The sequence below is a fragment of the Corvus kubaryi genome, unplaced genomic scaffold (assembly GCF_017639235.1).
Source record: "Corvus kubaryi isolate FWS band 111438036 unplaced genomic scaffold, C.kubaryi_AGA036_p1.0 133, whole genome shotgun sequence".
Taxonomy (NCBI): Eukaryota; Metazoa; Chordata; class Aves; order Passeriformes; family Corvidae; genus Corvus; species Corvus kubaryi.
The window spans coordinates 36,433,766-36,453,037 of record NW_024580667.1 but is presented as its reverse complement, the minus strand read 5'-3'; the positions used below and the strand labels follow the sequence as shown (position 1 = coordinate 36,453,037).

The 19,272-nt window shown below is 37.6% G+C and overlaps 1 protein-coding gene across 3 annotated transcripts in view; it reads right to left on the bottom strand.

Moving 5' to 3' along the window:
• The window catches only part of DZIP1 (DAZ interacting zinc finger protein 1), a 47,901-nt gene that overhangs the window by 5,564 nt on the left and 23,065 nt on the right, over window positions 1–19,272 (bottom strand). Inside the window, exons 9-18 of one of the 3 annotated variants that reach the window (XM_042043669.1) lie at window positions 18,804–18,944; window positions 16,451–16,499; window positions 15,088–15,147; window positions 8,575–8,634; window positions 5,433–5,578; window positions 4,949–5,144; window positions 2,460–2,589; window positions 1,557–1,607; window positions 525–727; window positions 46–176 (exon numbers count right to left, since the gene is read on the bottom strand). In XM_042043669.1, the coding sequence (XP_041899603.1) occupies window positions 46–176; window positions 525–727; window positions 1,557–1,607; window positions 2,460–2,589; window positions 4,949–5,144; window positions 5,433–5,578; window positions 8,575–8,634; window positions 15,088–15,147; window positions 16,451–16,499; window positions 18,804–18,944 (1,167 nt within the window). The remainder of the gene's footprint in view (window positions 1–45; window positions 177–524; window positions 728–1,556; window positions 1,608–2,459; window positions 2,590–4,948; window positions 5,145–5,432; window positions 5,579–8,574; window positions 8,635–15,087; window positions 15,148–16,450; window positions 16,500–18,803; window positions 18,945–19,272) is intronic. The other 2 variants (XM_042043675.1, XM_042043682.1) reach the window with 2 other exon arrangements.

Genomic DNA, 19,272 nt, shown 5'->3' with positions numbered 1-19,272 from the left:
AGTTCAATTGCTTAATGTAATAATGCTGCATACTAAAAGTGATACCTTCAGTTCTTTCACCTCTTCTTTCTTAATAAATGCCTGTGCAACATTAATTCCTCCAGCCGGTTTGTTCTTATTTCCATGGTTAGAAAGAGTCTCTCCAACTTGTTTGGCCAGTTTTTGAATAAATGTTCCTAAAATTCAGAAAAAAATTAAATTGACAGTTTCCATTCACAAGGAGGGACTTTATTATAAACCCCCTAGAAATCTTCCCCAAAGTAAAAATGAGTAAAAGAAGTCTCTCTGAGACAAAGATTGTCTCTTTTCCTGCATTTATATAGAAGAGCATGATACACGTTTCTAAGTAATACACTAATAGAAACACATTAGCAAAAACATAAAGTGTACACTTATATATATATATATATACACTCAAGACTAGGTAGTCTGCCTTCATTATGTTTTCTAACACAGAAATATTACCATGAAATGCAAAACCATGCACGCTTGTTGAAACATCCATATACAAATGCAGTAAAAACCTTTAGAAGTTTTGGCAAGTGTTACAGTTTCTTCAGTTTTGTTTTCCTCCATCCCATCCGCATGGCTTTTGCCAGAAGTCTTCTGAAAAGCATGGACTGTGCTGCTTGATGGTTTTGACTGCTTTTGTAGTATCTCTGGTGTTCTATAAGGCTGTTTAACGTCATCTTCATCAGCTTCTTCCTCTGAACTGAATGGTGGTGTTCTAAGCAAAAGCACATACAACACGAGCACTTACTGGGTTTCAGGGGGTGCATCACCACACACGTTTAAGCTTCCTTGTATTTTCTTTTCTAACAAAGTGCATTTTGCTTAGTGAAAAAAACCAGAATCTCCCCTAAATTCTAACTGTCCAAAAAAAAAAAAAATCAATTTAAAAGAAAAATGACACTGCTAATTAAACTCAGAAAGTTATCCCAAAATGGTCTCTTATACACACAACTCTTTCCATTTACTCAACCATCTTTACAAAACAAGAGACCAATATAAAACAAGTCTTGCCAGGCAAACACAGATAGGCTTTCATGAATCAGCAGGTAAAGCAAATTTCAGGGTCAAGGAATCTGTGCCACAAAACGTCTGTTGTGACATCAGTTAAATGAAAATAATGTGGGAATTTTTCTTTGCAGGCAGTTGCAAAGTAATGTACCTGATGTGAATGGAACATGGCATATTGTATTTAATTTTGGTTGCAGTATGAAAATAGCAATAAACTGAAAAAATTAGGTCATCAAAGTCTTCAAATGCTTTTAACTCAGAAAAAGCATCTAAGAAAGAAACTAAAAGAAGTTATTATCTTATTGAATATCTCTTTCTCGATCACAACAAAGAATATATATGCTGAAAGAAAAACATGTTATCTTTCAGGGATTATAATAAGACACTCAAATGGAGTAATACTTTAAACCAAAACATGAAATATGCAGCCCAGAGAGTGTTTATGATTTTAGCTTAATAATAGTTTTTGTGTGGCAAACATGAATATTCAGTCACCAAAAATGTCTTCTTCAAAAAGGCAAGGGAACAAAACATACGTGATGCTAGGCGTCTTTCTGGAAATTCCTCTTCCAAGAATCTTCCTGGATCTAAAAATAATGAGACAAGTTATTTCAAGACTGACAGTCCACTAAGCAAGCATAAAGTTTATATAGAAGTGTTGGGGAAGATGAAATAGGAAAGCCTTATAAATATGATTGCCTGACAAAAGATTTTGGGAATATGAAAACTACAGGCAACATCGAAATGAAAGCCGCTTTTGAAATACCAAGTCTTAGTTACTGAACAACTGGAAAACAATGGTATGGCCGACTGAAGGTAATCCCCTCTTGATGGAACAATACCCTCTGCTTGCAGGCAGGTCCAAGGGTCAGAGCAGACCCTACTAGCTCAGCAGAAGGGGTCCAAAGAGTAGTTTTTGGAAGTTAAGATGTAACACTCTATGGTAATATAAGAACTCTTATAGGCTGTATGTAAATGCTATAGGATTTGTATCTTGTACTAGATTGGTTAGTGACAATTAGAATATTCAGTACAGAAGATGATTTATTGTATTGTAACCAGGACTTCAGACATTCCTTACTACTTACACTTCCATTCTATTCTCTTGCTCTTACTTCCACTCTCGCTCTTACACTCTCTCTCTCTCTCTCACCCACTTACTCTCTTGCTTTCTTGGGCCTGCTCAGAGCTGAGTCTGGCAGCTCTGAGCAGTGCCCCAATACCCACGTCCTTTGCAATAAACCGCATGTGTCCCAAGACCTGCCCATAGAGATCTCTCGTCACCATCCGTCTCCGTCCCGCCCGTAACCTACATAGAAGTTATGTGAATTCTTTCCTCAATTCTTACAATTTAGGAAAAGTTCACATCAGCCACAAAAAACCCAAACCCACAGGACTGTTATCTGAGGTATGAGTGTTTTTAGAATGGCATCTCTTACTTTGGTTTAGAAACATACTCAGGGATGATTGGTCTTTGTCCAGGTGGGCGGAGAGCTGATGGAGAAAACTTTGTTGGCTTTTGTGGTGCGGCAGATGAGGAAACTCCCAATTGATTGAACTTGTGTCTTTCTACAAGAAAAGTTATCTATGTCATTCTTGCAAACAGTGTTTGGTATCTTTCATATTTAATTTCTACAATTAGAGATGTCTCTGCTGCAGGCTATAGTTTTACAAAAAAAGAAGAAAAAAAGTAATTCTCTTCTTCCAAGCTGTTCAGAGTTACCATGTGTTGGGTTAAAAAGTGTAGCAATTTGGCAGAAAATAAACCCCCTTGCTTTCTGTGATTACAATTGTATTGTTAGTGCTATGAACAGCTACTCTGCAGTTAATGTTTAGATAGATAGACAGATAGATAAAATGTGTATATATATATTTCTGGCAATCCAAAAGAAACACATATGTTGCATTTAATAGGCTGGCTCTTTAGAATGTGGCCAGACCTAGGGTTAATGGACTCTTCAAGCACCTGGTGTGGGGCCTGTAGTTACACGGTTTTTTTGTAGTTACACAGGTAACAGGTGGAGAAGACCCCACAGAGGTTATGTGTGCAACAGAAAATGGGAAGAATGGGTTAATAACCTTAGGCTTAGACATTCCTACATCCAAGTGTCAAGGGCCCAAAGGTGGTTAAGTTCTTCAGAGACTGATAGATTAAAGGAGCCGCTTCTGACACCTTGGAAAAATAGTGCATGGCCAGAATCTCTCTAGTCTTAAAGAATTACAACAGTTAATGGGAACTTTAGGATATTGGTGCAAACATCCCTGGTTTCTCTATTATTGCCCATCCCTTATACAGTTTGCTCAAAAAGGGAAAATCATGGGAGTGGACTGAGCAACCCATGAAGCAGTTCCAACAGCTCGGTCCCACACCCCCCCATTGGCCCTACTGGAGCAGAATGGGGTTCTGTTGAGAATATGGCACTTACTGCAACTGGTTTCACACTGGCCCTTATGGACCAGAGAGATTGAGCCCCACTGCATTGAAAGACCCAGAACAGAGATATTCTGAGTTGGAAAAGGGACTTTAACCATTAGTCCAAGCAGTTAAACAAGTTGAGCCATTAACGGATAACCTGTCTGGACAAACCCTGATGAAACCTGTATTGTCTTCCCTTTCCAGGAATGATACTGGGAATGATGCCAGTACATCTTCACCAAAGATCAAGTTAACCATCTAAGGACTGCTTATCCTTGCTGTAGGAGCAACTACTGCCATCATGAACCAAATTTGGTTCACATATCAACAAGCTCAACTTGCAGGGTGGAGACCCTCACTTCTTCTATCCATAGAAGCTAATAAATATGGTAACTATAGCACACTCTGCACCACCCACACTTCTCACTTGTAAAATTTACTGTGGCAGCAAATATAAGGGAAGGAGATGAGGGCACTTAGCCCATTGAAATTAGAAAGGTAACCTGAATGCCACTGAATTTAAAAGGGAATTTCAATCCTGGTGGCATCTAATCAATTTTACTTATGACCTCGTTAAGAGTACAATAAGAAATAAAATGGACAGCATCAGTGGTCAGACCCCCTCTTCAGATGATCACCCACAGCTACAGGAACTTTAAATAAACCACTTCACCCAGTTGCTGCTATGTTAATCCTGACTCTAATATGTTTTGCTCTGATCATAGACATGTATGTAAAAACCTGGATAATGATCTGTCAGAAACACGTAAGGTCTGGGTGTGGTATAATGAAAGGTGTGGGGGAGAGGTATGAGCAATTGCTCTACAAAGACCCCCCCAAAAATCCATTAAACAGGTGTGATAGGGGCACCAAATTGAATGTGTGACTGTAGGCATGGTGTGGATAGTGTAGGAATGAGGCCTACAGCCATGAGATATACGATGAAGGGATTTCCATGAGATATGCCATGAGATGTGTAGCTAAGGGATTATGTGGCCATGGTGGCATGCTGAGGGGCTGGTAGGTTATCAGGCGGAGGCTGGATGACTCTTACCACTGCAGTCCACCAGGGGGAAGAGGGATTGATGCTAAGGTGTCACTATTGGCAAATCTGTGATCACAAAATGAGAACAGACTTAGAGTGTAGCCCACACCATTGGTGCACCTGGGAACATGACCAGACTTACAGCGCTGAATTGGCTAAAATCAGAACTTAAGCCCAGCCGTACCCAGCCCTCCAGATCTGTGAGGATCATCTGGAAAGCAAGGGGGTTTATTTGCTGCCAAAGTGTTACACTCCCAACACAACACCATCTATCTTGCCAATATAGGAGCTAAGATATTTGCAGTTAAACACCATGTCAAGAACCCTTTAAAGAAAACAGTTTAGTTGCCCATAACTATATAGAACATTGATATGGAAAAGCAGGAAAGCAGCTTTACAGAAATGTAACCTTAAATAGCAGTTATAAAATGTAAGACAATGAAATAAACCCCAAAATCCACTGTTACCTTCACCAGGAAGCTGAACACAGGAAGCAGGTCTGCTAGAAGATAATGATTTCTCTTCAGCCTGAAAGCTAACTTGACGTTCAAGATGCTCTCGAATTCCGTGAATGGTGGGCTCTTGCTTCTCTTTGCGTTCTCTGGCATATTCAATAGCTCGCAAAATTTTATTTAAGCGATCACTTGATATTCCACGAACACCCTAAGGAAACAAATTGTATTGTAAACTCTTTTCGGCTTCAGATATCACAAAGCTTGTACAAAAATCACAGAAGTTGGTAACACTGCTCACAAGTGTCGCCACATCCTCCACAGCTGTAATTTGATGGCCATCCTCTTGGGTTAGCGGTTGAGGAATTACACTTATTTAAAACACAGAAATTTAGCCTTGGATTTTATAGGTTGAGAACTGTAGTACAGGAGTGAAAGAGAAAAGAAGAAAAGTGGTGCAAAGATCATTCTTCTTTTAAATAATTCAATATCATCTTACTGCTTTAATTCCCAAGGATTCCAGCTTCTCCTCCAGGGCTTGCTCCAAAACAACTCGCAATTCTTTAGTTAAAGAAGGATCAGACTTCAGAGCATTTATTAAATAGTGGTTACTTCTACCTGGTTTATGATCACTTTTCTCAGTTTCTGAAATAAGAAGGAAAAATGCTTTTAAGAGATATTTAAAAAATCCACAGTACATGAGACAATTAAAAACTGCACTGAAGCATGCATTCTTTAGAAACAGTGTAGACATATATGTGCACTATTTATCTATATGGAGTTGCATGATTTTCAAAATCTTGGGCTAGTTTACAAAAGCCAGCTCACTTGGAAACTGTACCTCAGCACCTCGTACTCACCATTTTATTGTTCTTGTTACAGAATCATTGTAAAGATACGTTGCTGAATATTTAGCAACAAAGATCTTTATTTTTAGAATTGTACTTGACAACTTCTGATGAAGAAAGACTATCTTCTGATACTTAAGTTCTCTAAAAGTGGTATTTCAAATAAAAGCTGAATTCTAGCAGAAATCAGAACAAGAATACTACAAACTTTTTCTCAAGAAAAGCTTCAAGCAACATGATGATGTTCTCTGATAAAATCATCTACTGAAATTAAATCTTTGCAAAGTTGTAACTCTTTCCAAAGTCTTGGTAAAGACAAAACCTTAGTCTGGGGCAGACTGTTTCACAGAAAATACATGATGGATAATAATCATCTTTAAAAATCTTTCAAGGACAAAGTTCAGTGTCAAGTTTTCTTCTATCCAAGTCTATGACATCATACATACTTAAAAGCAGACAAAGAAGTTCCTATCTCTTTCCCTTGCTTTAAGTGTCAATAATGACTCTTATGTCAACAAAGAACTCTTATGCAAGAAATAAAGAACCATCTAGACAGATTCTTCCATCTAAAATGAAGACTGACATTTAAGTTAGGCCAAAGTATTACAGGGTCATACAGGGGAGTAAAGAAGCAAAACACACCCATTTAGAACTTGTCTATTTTAAAATTTTACTGAATGCCACTTAAAGTAAATGAAGCAATAATCTGTGGAACCATGATGGTTGCTTCTGTCTGGCAGTGGTCAGCAAAGCTGGCAAAGGGTATAAAACATCCCAGGAAAGCATGCTGTAAACCACACACCCAACTCCCCTGAAATAACAGGTAAATCTTGGGCAGGACTTTGTCTTTTCCCAGTATGCCTTACAGGACACCAGAGTCATCTACCAGCCAACAGACAAGGACAGGAATGAAGGCATAATTCCATATTTTATTTTGAAACAAATGTGCCACTTTTTGTATTTGTAAACAATGACAGCTTATTAGAAAGCAGCTCCTCTTACTTTTCATTTTTCTTTAAGGGAAAGACAAGCACCCTAAAGAGCAGACAAAAAAGTCTCAAGATGCACAAGTGACACATTAGGCGGTTTTGAGGAACTGCCTTCCCATGGGGTCCTGGAAATAACTATAGGTAATGAAAACTGAAAGAGAGTCCAGCTGCCATAGTATTAGATCTGTCTTGAAGAGGACATAATCAGGCTGAAATCTCATCTGGTTTTGGGAACTGTGTGGACAACTCAGTCCCTGACAGAGATGGAATTAAAACTGATTTGTCTGAAGAACTGAGTTCTAGAAGAGGCAAACAATTGGTCTCGAGGAAATGCAGGGCTATCTGACTATCCCAAATCAGGATGAGATGGCATTACGCAGAACAAAATCCTCCCAGAAAGCCATACATGAGACATTTTAAAGTGGAAGGCTCCCAGGAGCCTTCTGAAAATCCTCTCTCTCTCCAATGTTAATCCTTATAATAAAATAGATACATTTAAAATCATTTTAAAATTCCTAATTACTACATACTAATAAGGGGAACAAGACTATCCAGCATTATCCTAATTAATGACAATATTCATTCTTTCTAATTAACTCAAGACAAATCCTCTTTGCCAGAGCAATTATTTAAGGAACTGTTCTGTTATTCATCCCTAAATACTAGATTTAACAACTTTTGAGACAAGGGACCTTTCATCTGGTCCACTGTCTCAGCTCCTACATAATCCTAGAAAATAATGTTCCAAGTCACGAATTTTCACACTCTCCCTTACAAATGATGGCCATCAAAACCAAAAAAATCTTGGTCTATCTTTTCAGACTGCATTCTTTCTTTTTCTCTTCTGCACTTCAGGCCATGCCTTTAGGCACAGCAGAAGAAACAAAGACAATCCATCAAGAGAGAAGATGGCAAGCAAGAGAAATAGCAGAAGGAATGGCAAAAATGCAAGCAGTCTTTATTTCAGATTGTTCAGAGTCACTGGATTTTCCCTGGGGAAACCTCCCAACCCACAAATGTATTCAAACAACAATTTTGTTTTCAAAACAGCATCATTCCTTTGAAATTTAAACTCACTGGCTGTAAGGTTCAAAACTGATTTTGATTTTCACACACGAAGAGCTTTTTGTTATTCAACTATTTGGTGTTTCACCTTAGGTACTGCTAGCTGCCTCCAGGAGAAGAATACCATGCAGGATGAACCAGTGCTTTCTGTTCTGTCAGTGTAAATGTGGCCTTCTCCAAGTTCTCCTTGGATGAGGCACAACAGCTGCCAATGCTGGGCTATGTAACTTTACTCCGAATTGCACAACAGTGGCTGAAGCTGTGGCTGCTTATGGGTAGGTGTAACTCAGATTACTTGTAAAAGTATCTGTGATGCATTTATGAAAGCTGGCAGCTCCAATCTCCACCACCAACTTCCTTTTACCTGAACTCTTCATCCTCTCAGGCAGAGTTTAAAAAGGAAGTGAGCACATATTGCAATAGTGTCAGCACCAAAAATTTCCTAGTGATGGGCTTTCCCCCATCAAACATTTTTGCTCTGCTTAGTTCAAGTGCCTTTAGACATATGGAATGTGCCTGCTTTGAAGAAATTAACTAGATTCTCACGAAAACATTGAACTTGGATAAGGAAATAATAATATTTACAAGCAATAGCAAAGCAGAGACTGACACAAGCAATGTTCTCACCCAAATCACACAAATATACTGAAATACAATGAAAAATACTGTAGATATCAAATAATATCTTTTGTTTTCAAGAAACACATGCCAGTATATTTTGAGCTGAATCAATCATTACCTTTTTCCTCTTCTGAAAGCTCCTCTATGGGCTCCAGCATATGCACCAAGGGTGCCTGCTCTAATAATGAGGAAGAACAGGAACACCAGACAAAAAGGACAGAAGAAGGTCAAGGTCCAGAGAGGGAAAGTCAGGAAAAAAACCACCACACTGATGTCAACTTTCTTGACTGCTGACAACCTGCTTAACAATCACAAACCCACTACAACATGACTCTTTACTGCCTTGGGGGTACATTTTTGTAGAGGAGACTCTAATAAAATAGTCACTTGTCTTGGGGTGACTTTGTGATGTGTATACCCTATCACTGCCCCATGCCCAGGAATTAATTTTATGCCTTTCTGTGCCTTTAAACTGAGCAAAACTTTTTCAAAGCAGTTTGTAGCTTGTTCAAGGTCACACAAAGATTTTTTTTTTTTTTTTTTTTTTACCAACTGTGGCAGGAGAGCAGGAGGGAAGGGAAGCACCCAGTTTTCCTTTTCTTTCCAGCCAGCTTTTGGCAGTTTTTTTTTTCCTCAGCTCCTTTTCCTTTGGAGAGTTGAACTTTTGCTTTCTTGGGACTTCATTTTTTCCCTTTTCTCTCTGCTGGACTGTTTCAACATCAGAATACATCGGGAGGAATTTCCACCAAGGCCTTGGCCCTGGAGGTGGGCCCACCACCCCGTCCCAGCTCCAAGGAGGGGGAGAGAAAGACTACGGAAGGACTCTGGAATTTTCCCAGGTTTCTCTCAGCAGAGCGGGAGGTTTTATTATTTAGCATTATTTTCCTTTTCCTGCGTGTTTGTTCAATAAATAGTTTTTATCTCTTTCACTTTCCTTCGAGGAAAATTTATTTTTTCCCGAACCTGGTGGGGGAGGGGTGGTTATAGCCTACCTTCTCTCAGAGGATGTATTTCTAGATTGGGCCAAACCAGCACATCACTTAAGGAGTGATTCTGTTGTCCAAACACAGGTGTATGGTGTCATTCCAGATACACCAAAACTTTAAGCCATCAGTGCAAGGTTGACTGATGTGCCACACAACTTCTGGAATGGCAGCAGTTAAGTCAAGTGGGGTATTTTTAGACATCTACAATGACAGGGCTGCCCAGGATTATGTAAATCGATATTGTTGTTCTTTTCTCATAAAAAGCAATTTTTAAAGATTTTAGAATATTGTCTATGTGCAATTTTATACTAAAAGTTTAAAAAAGACAAGTGAAATGGACAAAGTAAACCTCAAAAATATATGGAAAAATATATTAATTCAGTATTCCTAAGAATTATTAAGTACTGAGTTCATATGTGCAAGATAGAGATTTTATACATATATATGACAATTCCCAATAAAACCAATTTTAAAAATCTTTAATCACTCCAGCTGAGTCAGCTTCAGTACTATCATGTGTTTTAAAGAATTCTTGAAATGTCTCTGCTGAAAACAGCTTCCTAAACACACTGAATTTATCATTCTATAGGCTGTCAGGTACAATTTGCTTCACAAAAGTGAAGCCAGAGTACAGTTTATTTACAACTTCATAAACTTCAGATATAAGACATGCTTGAAAATCATTATATGCAGACCAATAAACATTCAGGTTTTTAAAATGTTAATATTCACCTTCTACAAATTAATTGGTACCAATGAAAACTAGAGCTTGAGTGCCTTCTAGGGTTCACAATAAAAACAGATACACAAACTGTACTTTCAGCATTCAATTACAGGCACTGTAAGAGAAAACAATTTGTTGGTCAATATTTTGGGCCTACATGCATTTGCCCTATCCTTCACAAAAAACCTCTTGCACTATAAATGGTTGTTACACTGTATGGGTAGAGGCAGAGGACGTGATGCTGCAGTGAGGATGCTCTTTGGCACTCCTTGTACTCCAGGTACAAACATGGATGCACTGTGACAGGTAATCGCAGTGAAACAAGCTTTTGGAGCTAATGACACTGCCACATCTCCAATATTCCCCAAGAGAAGGGGATTAAAACTGGTGGCATAAATGCTTGGTTATGGGAGCTGCTCTCTCCATGCTTTCCACACCTGTGGTGATATTCAGCTCCTCACCTGCTTTTCCAAGCCAGTTACCAGACTCAAGATTTGCTCCTGCAGAACTTCTACTAAATAAGAAGTTCTAAAAAAATGCCTCTTATACCACCACAAGTGATAACAAGATGCAAATATCAAGATATCTTAGGAAAAACTCTGAGAGACAAGTGGGCTTCTGGTTTTTCAATCTCTAAAGCTGTAAAATTTATCAGCAGCCAGAGAATTTCTAGGTACTGGAACGCAATCCTCCACACTACTGCTCCTGGCACTTTGCTGCTCTTCAGCAGCTAAGATTCTCCAAAACAATTTTCAGACACAGTTTGGAATCATTCCCAAGTGCCTGAAATGCATCTGTTTAGAAGGACAGAGCCTGAAGCACAGACGGAATGTTCTGAGAGGATTTAATTTAGCTCCATGGGCACCAAGGCTGCCAAGTTTCTTGGCTGGACTTACTGGTCAGTAAGGTAGTTGGATTGAATCTATGCTTGTTTTACCTGTACTTTACTCAAATGCTCTCTGCTTAAAGAGGCTGACTCATCTCTGCACAAACCCTTGCCAAGTGACTTAATGTAACAGGAAAAGTCCAGTCCCCAGAACTCAGACCTGAAAATAGTCTGCTGATCTGGCATAAAGGTGCATGCTCCCCTTCCTCAGTGTACCAGAAACAGAGGAAATGAAAAACCAGTAATTACTAAGAACATTTGCAAGAGAAGACCCTCTCAGAAATGCACTACTGTTACGTGTAGTACTGCTGTTCAGTGCATGGTAACAGAGGAGATCAAATGCTAAGGCATGAGGGAGTACAACACCTGAAAACACCAACTTCTCTGACATAAGCAGGCCTTTTCTTTCTCTTCACTGTACACATATTCTAAGAGGTATCTATTAAATATCATGTTGGAATCACAGGTAAGAGAAAACATTACTCTGGTTTATAGACAGGTGTGGAGATGACCCCCCCTTAAGGAGTCCTCTCCTTATGTTTACCAGAGATGTGCTTCTTCTGGCCATCTGATCAGCCATATTAATTCTAGCCACCATTAAGGCCAGCGGTGGCGTGTCTATCATCCCACATCTTCCAGAGTATCTCTTCTGCCAGCTAGTATGTGTAGAGACACAGACGGGATGTACAGGTTACCTTAACTTCTTAGTGGATAATTATGCTACTGAAAAATAATGTGCCCAGCATACTTTCAGAAGTAATTAAATACCTGTTTTAAAATGTATTTGAAGACAATTTCTATGCAGGTGGAATAGGAAAATATATTTAACAATAATGAAGGACTCAGACTGTGTATATTTCATGTACGTCATGTATTATTTTTCTGTTCTTATCTACTAGTTAAAAAACTCCCCAATATTCTGACAGTGCTATTGGGAAAGCAGTCTTCTGTCCAACATTTAAAGAACAAATCCCATCCATTTATTTTGAAATATGAAATGCTAAAGAACTTTTAGCCTGAACAGAAGCATTAAAATAATCTATGGTGTAGTGTCATCTACAGTAAGCACTTTGCACTTGCAAGGTAAAAACTTAGGAAAAAATGTAAAATTTGTTTTTTGTAAACTACTGCATTTCTTGAAGGTGTAAGGAATGTAAGCCATGGCTACACTCATTATATACTCCTTTAATTTACACTCAAATTACACATACAAAGAGCTGCCTGTAATTTGGACCATTATTTTTGAATTAATGCACTTCATGTGTTTTATTTTCCGAACTAATCAATATAAAGCCACATACTGCACATAAGCAGCAGAAATACTAATTTTAAACCAATATTCCTAAGAATGATATTTTTTGGACACTTACCTGAGGCCTCTAAGTTAGGAGCCTAGTCACCTCAGACTCCTTCTACAGTCATCGAAGAGATACAGGCAACTTCAACGAGCATTCAGATCTTAATTCACCTGAACCAAACACTGAAGGTGCCCCTTTTCTCTGTTTACTGTCTAGGAGGAGTAAGTACTTTGACTAAGTTTTCCTCACATGCTTCAGCTATGTCCCTAGTGGTAGCTGAGCCTTGGTCCACACCATGTTTGTAGACTGAGATACAGGTTTTAATGGACAATCTAATTGGTAGCTTTGCTTTTTAACTACGTCTTCAATTCCACTGAATATCATTCACCTAATAAAGATTAAATATTGAACAAGTATCAACATTTCAAGAGTAATATAGGAGCCAAAACCTAATTTAAAAATATAATCCAAAAAACTAAATCATAATTAATCTGTTGCCTTTTTGTGAGACTGAAGTGATCTCTGAAAGTAAGACCTAAGTTGTATCTGCACAAAGCCCTACTGATAGCCCAGAAATGGACAGAAGAATGGTCTGCCAGGATGGCATTCAAGGAGCTCTACCAGCTCTCACAAGTCAGGAATGTTAACACAAAAACACCAGACTAACATAGTTATTCTCTTAGTTTACACCTAAGATAACTCACATTTGTAACTTGGGTATCTTTTCATAACACAGATTTAAGATGTGCAGAACAAATATTAGGATGCAAAAGCTTCTGAGCGGCTTTGAAAAGTGTACTTAAGTTCTCATTAGAGAGCCTTTTCTAGAATTAATTTCAAAAAAAAGAATGAAGATATTTTATATGCAGGCAATTATAAGATCATCTGTGCTGAATAAATTTGTCTACAGGAGTTACCAGGAAGTGCTTTCATTTTCATAAAGGCATGAGATGCAGCCATGATGTCTTAATTCAGTAAGTCAATCCCTTGAGGAGTCCTGAAAACTTCAGGAAAGACACCATAACTTCTGCTAACCTCCAGAAAATTAGGTAGGGCAAGTTTAAAAAAAATCCAGAAGGGAAGAAAAGGGACAGACAGAGAGACCTGCAGAGATAAATAAAATAGTAATCAGCAAAGGAATCTGAAGGGAACACCTTCTTTGAGGTTTCATAATAAACTGATGGTGAATCTGTGTATCAACGGCAGGAGCAGCCTTTTCTATCTTGAGAAGTTTCACAAGATGTCATAAACTTCATATTTGAAGCAGCAAGAAATCATGAAAGATCTGAATGAGCTGATTTAAATTGTCAGAGTACAAAAAATACTAATGTTCACAGGACTGCTTCTGTCCTCAGTACAAATGAAAGCAAATGCACCAAGTAAGTAATGCTTCACCAACTTCGGGGCTAAGTCCTTAGCAGCAATGATCTTCATAAAACGTAGCTCTTAAATTCAGGGCAATTGCTAAGCTACATGCCATGAGATTTCTTAGCCAGAACCAGCACTACTGTTTTGGTGTAATGAGGCTGGCTTAAATGAAAAAGAATTAATTGCTTAAAGTGCTATTACTAATTCTCTATACTTAATATATTCTTACTTTTGTCTACATAATATTCATCCATATAATTTAGCTTAAAAAGCTACAAGCAATGAACTGCTAAACCTTGCATAGTTTAGAAAGAAAAAATGTTACCATAGAGTAATTAGCAATAATATGATCAATTTTCCTTTTTAAAATAATTCTTGTCATAACAAATATTTTGAAATGAGCACTACATCAGTTTTTCATTCCTCATCAAGTCATCGAAAGCTTGACGTATACTGCCCCTTCTCCACAGATGCATTTTCAGAACTTTTTCTAGTTGTCAAAAAAGAAAAATTATCTACATTTTTCACAGACAAATTCCATTTAGTCTCCCTGTGACAAGTTTAAAAATTAAGAAAAACAATTAGAAAAACCCATTATTTAATTATAATTCAAATTAATAAACTGTTTCTAAACATTTTGCTTGCTCATTTTTCATTACTTTCCTTTTACAATGAAAATAAAGAAGTAATTGATGGCAGAATATTGGTATGGTAACAACACTGTCCATTAATTTGCATACTGCTTTAAAAAAACTCAAACTATTTTCACAAAGTACAAAACAATGTAAATATAGCTCCAACCCCCCACTCCCCTTCTAAAGGATACCGCAATGTCACAAGTTAGAATACTTAAATAATGACCTATACATAACCACAGATATACTCTGGAAGAATTAGGACAGGATAACTGTCTATTTTGATTATTTCTTCCATATTTTTACTCCATGCCTTTTGAAATCACATGGGAAATACAGTATTTCAAGACTTTTAAACAAACATCTCCACATGTTTCCCTATACGAATTCCAGTAGATATATGTATGTATCCAGTTTATGCATATATCAGATAAGCATATTTTCCATTAGAAAACATTTTTTTCCCCAGTAAATTTCATCTCAGTGCTTCAATAATATACATGCTAGGAAATATTCTCAAAATATTTTTATTTGTTTTTCATTTATTCTTCTCAGTAGTGCATCCTTATAATCACTTCATAGAAATTCTCAACACTGACATACAGCAAAGCAATTCAAATGATGATCTTTCAATATAACTACTCTTAGAGCTATGATTTGACAAGCAACGTATCTGAGAAGAGAGAATGTTAGATTTGAAAGTACTGGATCTGGACCTATCAAAAAAAACTTACCATGTGTGGCAACTGATGGACTTGGTTTAGGTTCTTGAAGACGCTCTACAGGAGTGTTCACTAAAATAGCATAATAGTAAAAAAACCAATGGAATTGTATTATAGTAAACAGTAACAAATACAGATTCTTAGATGTAGCAATATTTAATCATATTTATAAAATAGGGTTTTTTTTACATTAATGGGGAAAAAATAAACAAAATATTTACAAAGTAAAAACCGTTCCTTCAACACATAAAAGTACATCTCTATATATGCTTAACCATTTTAACACTTCTAGAATCAGGAAAAGAAACTACTAATTAAATCATCACTGAACTAGAATGGGATCATCTCTTTGGTCATGAGTGCATGCTGTCTTTGTGTCACAGAGAAGTCTTGGCCCAAAGCTACTTAGCCAAGACCAGTTTGACTGAGGCTTGTAATCCCCAGAGAGGATCTGCAGCATCCACACTTGACATCAATGAGTGCAAACCCTCATACATCTGTAGACCACATACAGGGTGTTGCCTTGGAGTGAATTAGCACTTCAATCCTACATTCCTCAGATCAGCTTGGGGTTAGGAGCAAATTTGCCTGTGTGCCATGGACTTTTACTTGTCTGTGCTTCTGTGTGAATGAGTATGACCAGCTACAGTTAAAAAGCCACATGGCCACGCTCTTACTATGCCTTCCTCAAACTAAACCTACTCCCTGCTGTTTGAATCAGTCCAAGCCAGTCCCTTGTTAGTACAGCAAAATGGTTTCCAAACAGGGATCAGAATGAATTCACCTGTCATCACCTGTTGCAATAAACTCACTTCAAGTCACTGCAACTGCAGCATTAACTATATGGGTGTTTGTGGTGCAGGATAACATCCTAAAACACTATTATCAGGTTTAGCTATTTGTAATAGACTTCAGATGTTAAAGCATTGCACAGACAAAAAATATCAGAGTTCTAACATTCTTCGAACATCCATGTCTTAACTGACAAGTTAATCAGTTTTGTCTACTCTTTCAGTATTTTCCCTTTTGTGAGTTCTGCAGCCTAAGGACAGCTAAGCATGAAAAAAAAAAATTAAAATTACACTTCATAAAGCAAATCCAGAAGTTTTTTATGTAATACAAAATAGAGTTTTCTATTTCACATCTCTTCACTACTCAAGCAATCAACTTTGTATATTAGAAGACTCTACAGCTACAAAACATGATCTTTGTAAATCGTGGCATGGAAACAGGTAGGTACCCTGTGAAAAACAAATACATTTCCAGTACTGATTTTATTTCAGTATTTTGTTAGTCAAGTTCATGTCTATATTTGTTTCAGCCAGGCTGCAGAAATCAGAAACTAAGTCTGTTTTTTCTTAAAGTTTGTACTCACCGTCATATGTTTTAACACTTGGAGATGGTTTTGTGGACAATTCTTTTATCTAAAGGAGAAAACACAGATACATTAATAGATACAAATGTAAAGGATCAATATCTAGAATGAACATTTAGCATAAAATACCTAGTTTCAGTACCATTCCATAACAGAAATTATTGGTTATGATTTGGAGAGAAAAATACTACTTCTGTGCTCAATGTATATTTTGTTCATGCTTAATGAATGCTTTTTGTCTTAATGTGAACTCATGCTTTGTATATCCTGCTATTACAAGTTAAAAAGTAAAATGAGAACAGACTTATGGGCCACTTAGCACTTCAGAGTTTCAATACTTTCTTCCTCAGCAATTCATGTTCCATTTTGCAAGCCTAGCTTCCACTCTGGGGAAACACTGGAGTGTTTAATTACACATTGATTTTAAATGCATGAACAGTTCTCCTTTCTGCTTTATTGTTTTGTGTATTTGACACCCCAGTACAAGCACTGAACTGACAGAGTAAAGGAAACACGCTGGCTGTAATGTGATCTAAAGAAAACAGGAAACTTGTGAATCCTATATCATTAAAACAATATTCTGCACTCCAGTTCCCCAAAGAGAAGAACACAATTCATGCAAACACACAGTCAGTGTCATGCGGAGTTGGCACAAGATTTTGGACTCTGATCCTCTTTTATTTATCAGTTTGGTAATAGCCAGTAGTGCTCCTATTTATTGTCCATTAAGTTTGTATTCTGCAAAAGTGTTTGCTATTTCTCAAACCCTTCTATTTTCCAGGAACTGAGAATGTAGATCTGCACAACTGTATTTCACAAATACCAAATTTGGATCCCTCTGAACCTATTATACATCTGTGGTCATATTTTTATCTTTCAAAGGTCACTTTATTGAAGGAAATTCATCTATGATTAAGTCGTCCATTTCTCCAGCTATCAAATTTGTTAAGGTGGAGATGTAAAAGCTATCATTTATCTTTCCATTCTTTAAGCATTCAAGTATAGGTTTAACATTGATCTCAAGCAAAATGTGTAAAATCAGGTGTTGATTACAAAGAATGCTTAAAGAACTCCATCTAATAGCGGAATAGGCCACATAATCGTGCCATAGTCTAAACTCCAGACTATTCAGATCTTCACCCACCAATCACCTCAAAAAATCTACAGTTATGTTTCAACAAAACCTTATTTTAGGCAAAAACAATTCATTCCCAAACATAGAATCATAGACTGTCTCAGGCTGGATGAGACCTACAAGGATCAAGTCCAATTCCCTGCTCCTCACAGGACTACCTAAAACTTAAACCTAAGAACATCATCCAGGCATTCCAAGAACTCTGACAGGCTTAGTGCCGTGATCACGTCCCTGGGGAGCCTGTTCCAGTGCCCAACCAAAGAACTCTTTCCTAATGTCCAGTCTGAACCTCTCCTGCTTCATCCCATTTCCTCATGTCCTATCTCTGGGCACCAAAGAAATCAGTACCTCCTCCTCCACTGCCTCCCTTGAGGCTGTGATAAGATCACCTCTCAACCTTGTCTTCTCCAAGCTGACCAAGCCAAGTAACAACAGCTGCTCCTCCTAAGCTGCCCTCAAGACCTTTGATCATCTTGCTTGCACTCCTCTGGATGCACTGAAATAGTCTAGTGCCCTTTTTATACTAAGGCACCCAAAACTGCACACAGGACTCGAGGTGAGGCCGCAGCAGCACAGAGCAGAGTGGGACAATCACATCCCTCAACCAGCTGGAGATGCTGTGCCTGATGCCCCCCAGGACACTCTCAGGTTGGCTCTCCTGGCTGCCAGGGCACTGCTGATTCATATTCAACTTGACACCACGTCAAACCCCCACATCTCTTTCTGCAGGACTTCTCTCCAGCCTCTTGTTCCCCAATTTGTGGGTATAACCAGGATTACCCCATCCCAGGTGGAGAATCTGGCACTTGGTGTTGTTTTATTTCACATGGTAATATTTTAAATAATTATTTTCACAGTAATGAATATGATACTTCATTTCTAGTGTGAGAAGTAATGTATTTTCAGATTTCAAACACTAGATCTCATTATGATTATTTAGTGGCAGATTAAATCCTTTTCACTATAAAAAATTTTTGGTTTATTAAGCCTGTCTTTCTCAAATGTGTTTTAATTCCTGGTTTACATTCCTGCGTCTCTTTTCCAGATCTACTCTTATTTTTCAACATGATTTCCAAAGGGTAACCAAAACACTCCAGCAATACTACTACAAACTGTGAATATTAAACATGCAATCAGAGATACATCAACACCAAATGCCAGCGTAGTGTTTCTCTGTGTCCTGTGCTCTCTGAAACAAGAGTGTTTCACAAAACAGACCTGAGTCTTCTGATTAATAATTAGATCATTCTGCTCCTGAAGCCTCTGCTCCAATTCTTCTATCTTCCTCTTGTAAAAGATGTTATTTTTGTTCAGGTCTTCTCTCGCTGATGTTTTAATTGTCTCAATCTGTGACAGTAGCTAGAAAGCAATCAGAAGAAAAGTAATATCATATTAATACTATACAAAGTATTTTAATGCTATAAAGTTTAAAGAAGCAAGTGTCACTCTTAGATACTTTTAACTTAGACACTTTCTGTATGTATTATAAAACAGTTGTCTGGATCACTTTTTAATTACACAAGGAAGACTACCTAAATCTCAACACAAAGAAGACGACATAAAAACACATTGCTGAGATTGCCTAAAAATAAGATTGCAGGAAAAAGTGTATAAACCTATAAAAAAGTTTTAATTATAAATAGTGTCAAATAATGATTCTTTAAAGAGGTGATATGTGAATTTGTAT